This window comes from Echinops telfairi, unplaced genomic scaffold, assembly GCF_000313985.2.
Source record: "Echinops telfairi isolate 266 unplaced genomic scaffold, ASM31398v2 ScPeMD7_7469;HRSCAF=8507_1, whole genome shotgun sequence".
Lineage (NCBI taxonomy): Eukaryota > Metazoa > Chordata > Mammalia > Afrosoricida > Tenrecidae > Echinops > Echinops telfairi.
In genome coordinates, this window is record NW_022111373.1 from 19,449,544 (window position 1) to 19,457,333 (window position 7,790).

The 7,790-nt window shown below is 34.1% G+C and overlaps 1 protein-coding gene across 2 annotated transcripts in view; it reads right to left on the reverse strand.

The window, feature by feature from the left end:
- Positions 1-377: 377 nt before the first annotated feature.
- SNX2 (sorting nexin 2) overlaps positions 378-7,790 on the reverse strand; it is a 44,371-nt gene continuing 36,958 nt past the window's right edge. The window contains exons 11-15 of one of the 2 annotated variants that reach the window (XM_045285162.1): positions 5,772-5,915; positions 5,338-5,349; positions 4,581-4,661; positions 4,392-4,463; positions 378-883 (exon numbers count right to left, since the gene is read on the reverse strand). In XM_045285162.1, coding sequence (XP_045141097.1) covers positions 833-883; positions 4,392-4,463; positions 4,581-4,661; positions 5,338-5,349; positions 5,772-5,915 — 360 coding nt within the window. In that variant the 3' untranslated portion in view covers positions 378-832. The remainder of the gene's footprint in view (positions 884-4,391; positions 4,464-4,580; positions 4,662-5,337; positions 5,350-5,771; positions 5,916-7,790) is intronic. The other variant, XM_004696578.2, reaches the window with a different exon arrangement.

The window sequence follows — 7,790 nt, forward strand, 5'->3', positions numbered from 1 at the left end:
TCTGAAGAAAACAATAGTAGTAAAATCCATGAGAGCTGTAAAAGAAGCACACAAATACATTTTTTCCCTAATTCTTAAATTGGGCACTTCTAATAGGGATAGATAAAAACAAACAGAGGCAATTATTCCTTTCTTTATCTGAGACAAGAACATCCACCAGAGTTGGACATGAGATAAATGAACTTTGGTTTATGAAAGTTGCATAAGAAAACTTAAGCTTCATTTAGTCACTTAATGATTTAAGCGGTCAACCTCAATTAAAATAATGCAGGAATCATAGTATAGCCTACATATATCTAGAAAAAAGTCTCTTACTATTAAAAACGCTTTTAAAATGTTCCTAATGTTAACATACCCAAATAAATTTTTACTAAAGCTTCACAAGGAATATCATTTTATTACTGCAATCACAAAATCATAATTTTCTGTACAGGAATGTGTAAGTGAACATTTATTAATGCATTGATAATTCATTGCATAAAGTTCAGATAAACATACTAGAGGAACATACTGTAATAAAGAAAAAAAACTGTAAAATTTTCTGGCCTTGCAGTGCACTTTGCAGTGCAAGTATTTAAGACACAATAGTGTTCAATTCAGCAAACTGCAGAATGTCATGCCACAGTCCACTTAATTCAAAGAGTCAGGACATGCAGCTTGTAATAAAATGTCAGAGGTTATATATATGCATGTATATATATATATATAAAAAACCACATGTAATTCATAAAATATATAGTGGTTTATTTAGATGTTTTAAATGATTTCATTGTGGAATTCAGCATAACTGGAACAAACATCCAATGTCTTCTTAACAGGAATCATCTTCTTGCTAGGCAATGGCTTTGGCTTCAGGGAGAAATGCCTCCCAGTATTTTATCAGCTGTAGGATAATAAAAAAATGTAAGATATTAAAAATACATATAAGATATTTTTAAAATTTACATAAATAGATAACATTGATTCACATTTATGAATGACTGCTTTTAGAGAGATTATTTCAAGTTCCTTATCTCAAGTCTGTTGATATGCTTACGTTAGAATTATTTTAAATATTAATGACTCTTGGCTGATACCAGCTTTTTATGTAACAATAAACATAAAAGTATAAATTGTGTGATTTCTCCACAATTGGGTGTACATACATAGAAACACACATACATAAAGTTTGTCACCATACATTAGAAATGAAAATACAAGTATTATGACCTATTCTAACATAAAATGATAATACTTACTAAGTCAGAATATATTCAAACTTTATTTTGTTTGGCCTTGAATGGGAAAATAGAAAATACTAGGCAAGAAAGGGAAAGGAACCAGAAAGAATTAACTGTCTACCCTGGATAGAGTACAGACTAAAAGTGTATGCTAAAGTTATGGGTAAAACAATTCCTTTCAAAATAGGATCTTAAGACTTATTTTAATATTTAAAAAATTTAATTTTAATAGCTAAGTGTTTAAAAAAATAAAATATAATGGAGACATAAATGCCATCACCCAATTAAAAATATATAACCTGTTAAATTTTACATGAGTAAGTTTAAAAACATTTTTAAGAAAAAACATTTATTATAGTCTTAAACAGGACAAGGGGAAGACAAAGACATATTATCCATATGAGGGAGAACATTGGCATGGGATCATAATGGTAGGATTTGCTGGTAATACAGAACTTTAGAAAGGACATGAGAGGTCATGCAACACTGTCACACACATGGTAGGTGGCAAATCAAAACAACATATGTACAGAAGGGGCTCGTGGAGTAGGAATGGAGTTATGATTGGGATATGTACCTTATGGTAGGCACATAAGGTTGATCCAGGGACCTCTCCAAGGCAGGGAAGGCACAACTCATGTCTATGTTAACCCAGTCCCTTCGGTGATCTCCATCAAGGGCACACCCAGGCAAGAAATCAAAGGGGAATGCCCTCCATGGGCTGATCAGGGGACAGAGACAATGCCCTTTCCAATGCACTCAGTCCAATTCATATCCCTGTTCAGTTTTCAAATGGTTCTGGGCTTCCACTGTCATCCACAGTCTTCTGCAAAGCAGGTGCTCAGAATTTAAGTTCTACATATGTCTTTCCTCTAATCATGGATTGTATTATTTACAATCCTTGGATCACGGAGGCAGATGTGCTTCTTCCAAGTAGACTTAGCTGACACCCCACTTAGATAGCTGATTGTCTTAAGACAAGTTTTTAAAACCCCAGACCCAATTTTGTGACTGTTGGGAAGCACCTTCTGATTTCTTCACCGAATTTTGCTATAGAACCTATGACTTTAGTGATCATTTCATAAAGTGCAGTTATCAAGAAGGGCCACACCCTAAGAACTAAGTGTTTTTAGATTAGGGCTTATAAGCAATTGTGAGCTCAAAATCCATTCATATAGGCCTGGTGGGGTTTGATCAAGTGCAATGTAGATGAGAGGAATTACTGAAAGCCAAATGAAGGTCAAACATGATAGTGGGACGAGAGGAAAATAAAAGAAAATAGAGGAAAGAACTAGGAGGCAAAGGACATTTATAGAGGTATAAATATAGGCACATACATATGTAAATATATTTATATATAGAAATAGGGACATACATCTATGTACATATATTTATATGTTAAGTATTAAGGTAGCAGATGGACATTGGGCTTCCACTCAAGTACTCCCTCAGTGCAAGAACACTTTGTTCTATTAAACTGTCATTCGATGATGCTCACCTTCCCTACACGATCGCTGAAGACAACATAGATGCATAAGAAAATGTGAAGAAAGCTGATAGTGCCTGGCTATCAAAAGATATAGTATCTGAGGTCTTAAAGGCTTGAAGTTAACAAGCAACTATCTAGCTGGAAAGCAACAATGCCCACATGGAAGAAGCACACCAGCCTGTGTGATCATAAGGTGTTGATAGGATCAGGTATCAGGCATCAGAAGACCCAAAGCCCATCTGCAGAAAATTGGACATCCCTTCATAGAAGAATCACAAGGAATGGATGAGCCAGCTAGGGTGCAGTATAGCACTGACAAAACATACAATATTGCTCTAGTTCTTTAATGCTTCCCCACCCCACCCCACCCCACTATCATGACCCCAGTTTTATATTACAAATCTAGCTAGACCAGAGCATGTACACTGGTGCAGATAAGAGTCCTTGATGCACAGAATCAAGGGCAGAGAAACCAACCCCTCAGGAACAATAATAGGAGTACCAATACCATCAGGGTAGGGGGAAGGAAGGAGGATAAATGGGGCACTGATCATAATGATTGATGTATAAGCCCTCCCCCACCCAGGGTGATGAGCAACAGAAACATGGGTGAAGGGAGACAGCGGATAGCAGAAGATATGAAAATAATAATTTATAAATTTATCACGGGTTTGTGAGTGTGGGAGGAGCGGGGAGTAAAAAATGAGGAGCTGATATCAAGGGCTCAAGTAGAAAGAAAATGTTTTGAAAAGGATGATGGCAACATATGTACAAATGTGCTTGACACATGGATGTATGGATTGTTGTAAGATCTGTAAGAGCCCCCAGTAAAATGATTTAAAAAAAAAAAAGGAAAAAAATATCCATTCATATATCTAAGGTTTATATATATCCCTGTCCCACTTAGGTGGCAGCATTACCACTTTTAGAGAGATAATAAAAGTAATCTCCATGGGACTTTTACTAATCCTAATTAAAATATCATTAATCTAGCCAATGGTATAAAATTAACAATACTACTGATATAATGGAAATATACATGGAAGATGAACAAGTTCTTATAGTCACATATTTAAAAACTAAAGGACATTTAATGTCTATTTTAGACATTACATCATTTGATAAATTATGCAAATTTATATTAAAACATATAGGAAAAAGCACACATCTGCTATTATCTAGTACAAATGTTCATTCAATGTAACATTAGAGTTCATGGTCTTCTGTAGTTAAAGTTACTAATGCCTCTAGTGACTTGGCCCAGGATTTTGGGCAAATATTAACAGTTCCAAAGAAAGAATACTTTTTTTTTAACTAAAAATAAAAATTAATTGTAGTTCAAAATTCTATCCATAATGGAAGAGAATAAAATGCTATGTATACCCAAATAAGTCTGACCAACAAGGAAATACATAAAACTGCAAAAGGTACAGAAAGGAACAAGTTGTCCATGGGGGTTTCCATAACCTGAAATTGGGAAAATTGTATCTGGATAGTGTTTAGAAGTGGTAGAGGCAAAGAGGCCTTGGGATCGTTTTCAGCTACTTTGCTGTATCTCTATGGGGTTTCTCTATTCCATATCTCCCCTGAGTTTAAGAGTCTATTTAATCAATCACATTCATAAAAAAAGTATACCAAATATTAGTTCTATAAAACCTAAGAATGATAGAAAATTAGCTTACCTGTTGTTGTGTTTGTACTAATGATTCCAAGTACTTGATAATAACAGTTTTAAAGTCTTTCACTCGTTCTTTCTGTCGAATAAAGTAAATATAAGAAAAATGTCTAATAGAAAAATTCAATTTTATAAAAAAATTGTTGCACAATATAGCCAAGTTTGTTAAGAAAAGTACAAAAATGATTATACATGCCTCAAATCTTCCCACTTCTTTTCGAATCGTTTTAGAGATCTGTTCAAAATCTCTTTCTCCTTGTTGCACTTTGGCCTCCCACTAATAAAAACAAATAAGAATGCACAAATATTTTACTCTTGTTTGGATAAAATTATTGAACAAGTTGTCGTGACCTTTTATTTCTAATAAAATTTTACCTGATGCCTAAAAACCCTAAATCAGCCCACATCAGCAAAGTCCAATTTAATATGGTCAACACTTGTATCTACCTTTCCAGTGGTAGAAATGGGTGTCAACTTAATTTCTATTGATGAATGTCAATTGAATTAAATAAATATAATTTAAGAGAAAATATATTGGATATCAAATGTATCACCAAGTAATTCAGTAATGTGATGATGTAATTTTCTATTTTACATCACTAGTAATTCAAAATATATCCACAACAGTCTATTTTTTAAAAAGAATTTATCTTCATCACAATTTAAATGCCCATGTAAATACTTTAAATTATGGAAATTGTATGAAAAAAAATTTAAAACCATGAGCAGATTTTTTTTAAAAGGTAGAATTATGGCAAGGGCCCAGTGATAAACATTAAATTTAGTGCAGTAACAAAAAACATTGTAATTAGTGATAAATGGAACAGCTAAAATAAAAATAACTGAAAATTTAAACAATGAAAATGATATTTCCCAATATGTAACCAAAACACTGGTACATACTCTTCAAAGAGCAGGTACATTTATTTTTAGTAACATAAAGGTTGTCCTACCTCTTCAATTTCCTTATTGAAGCATGGCAAAAAAAGTGTATAAATTATAATAAACTTACACAAGTTTAGTTAAATACCATATATGACATATATGGGGATAATGTTGTCTAGACAGCTTAATGTGTGATTATCTCTAAAATAATTTTAAGACACAAAACTATTATCTGAAACCAAATTACCCATCTCAGAAGATAAGGGAAAGTTTTTTTTCTATCTTTTTCTTACATGTTTCTTTATTCATTCCATAATCTTATGGAGTAACAAAGAACTCTGGAAGCCTTGATGATAATCACAGTGTTATTAAAGTAATTCTAAAGTCATAACAATATGAAAAAACAGCTAGGTGTTGAATGGCTCAGAAAAAAATATGAAAAATTATGCATATATGAATGATTCATGAAAAAACAAGTGATAAAATATTAAATATTAATCACCTCTCTTATTTCATTCTTAGCTTGCTGTATTTTATCTGGTTTGTTAGCAACCATCATTTTTGCCTCAGTTTCACGTTTTTTGAGCAAAGTCATTTGAGCATCTTCCCATTTCTGCCAGCATTTCATTCGATGGTCAAACACACCCTATAAGTGAATATAATTGCTATTAAGTAAATATAACACCGTGGGATACATCATAACACTACGGGTTCTGTAATTTTGGAAATATATAACCAAATATTTAAACACTATTCTAATATACCAACATTAACAAATATAGCATGCCAGTATATTAAAATATTCCACATACATTTGCTTCAAAACAAAAAGCCCTTTCATTAGATGAAGATGAGTTTAGAATTAAGATAAAATGAAAACAAACTGTAAACAAAATCCATTTCCCTTATAGCAGTGGATCTCAACCTTCCTAATGCTGTGGCCCTTTAATACAGTTCCTCATGTTGTGACATCCCCCAACCATAAAATTATTTCTGTTGCTACTTCATAACTGTAATTTTGCTACTATTATGAATCGGGAGACCCCTGTGAAAGGTTGGATCCCCCAAAGGGTTTGCGACCCACAGGTTGAGAATTGCTGCTTTACAGGTTTATAATATTTCTAAGACTTTCATGCTTTGAAAAAAAGATGAAATAGAAAAAAACCCTGGCATTTTATTTACATTGCAAGATTTTCTACTATTGTTTACAATATCAAAAGCACATTTAAATGCTGGGAGTACAACAGAAATTAAGAATTGAAAATGGGAAGACTCATAGATGAAAGGACGTGAAGTTCAGTAAATTCACTGTGACCAAAGAGAACTTTCCTAGGTGACACCACTGGTTACACTCACTCAGACCCAGTTGCTAGATGCTTGCCTAGTGGGAGAAATGTGTAGTACCAAAGTTCCGCCCCACAGTTTTTTCTTTGGGGGAGGTTACCCCCTATTTTTTCCATTGTACAAAGGGTCACGATGAACTGGAACTGAATCAACGGCACCTAACAACATTTTATTAAAAAAAAAAATGCAGGCTTTGGAAAAAAATCATATTTGGTTTCTAATTCACGATTTGTCACTGTATAAATATTAGGTAATTAAGTTTATTTATGGTAATTAAGCCAGAGCACCCTAAATGACTAAGATGGCAAAGTTTTGGGGGCTTTCATTTGTTAAGGGGGTAAGACCTAACCTGAGAAGAAACTAGCTGCAAACATCCACTGACAATCAGAAAGTATGAAGTAGAAAAATTATAAAACTCATAAAAAATGTAATGAATATATAGAGATCAACATATAGGCACTGTTGTTGTTAGGTGCTATTGAGTTGGCTCTGACTTATAGTGACCCAAATTATGTACACAGAATGAAACACTGCCTGGTTGTGTACCATCCTCCCAACTCTTCCTAAGCTTCAGCCCATTTTTGCAGCAACCATGTCAATCCATCTTGTTCGCTGTTCCTCCACTTTACCAAACATGATGTCCTTTTCCAGGGACTGGTCTCTTCTGATAACATTCTAAAGTATGTGATACAAAGAATTCCTCTGTGGTAGTTACTTATTTTCATGTCAACATGAAGCTATATAAAAGTATAGGGGAGGTATTTAACCTGTCAATCAGGTCACAGTATGATAGTGCCTCTTTGTAGGTGTGGCCTTCTCCTAAGGAGGGAATTGGGAACCTCCCGGCCTCTTTCTTGCCTTCACCTTCCTGCTGGAGGACCCTTGTTGCTGTCAAAACCCTGAGATGTTACCACCATTGGATTCATATGATTTTGCACCCAATGGACCATGATCTTCCTGCATTCTCCATCACTGCATGTGGCTGCCTGAGTCTGAAGAGGGATGTATGGACTAGTATTGGACATATGGACTTGAGATGGACTGAGCTGGGATATTTATTGATAAATAATTACTTCTTGATATGAAGCTTTCTTATACATATATGACTGTCAACCCGACCTGTTTCTCTAGTCAACCCAGCCTAACACAGCCTCTTTTTTTTTTTTACGCTCCCCCC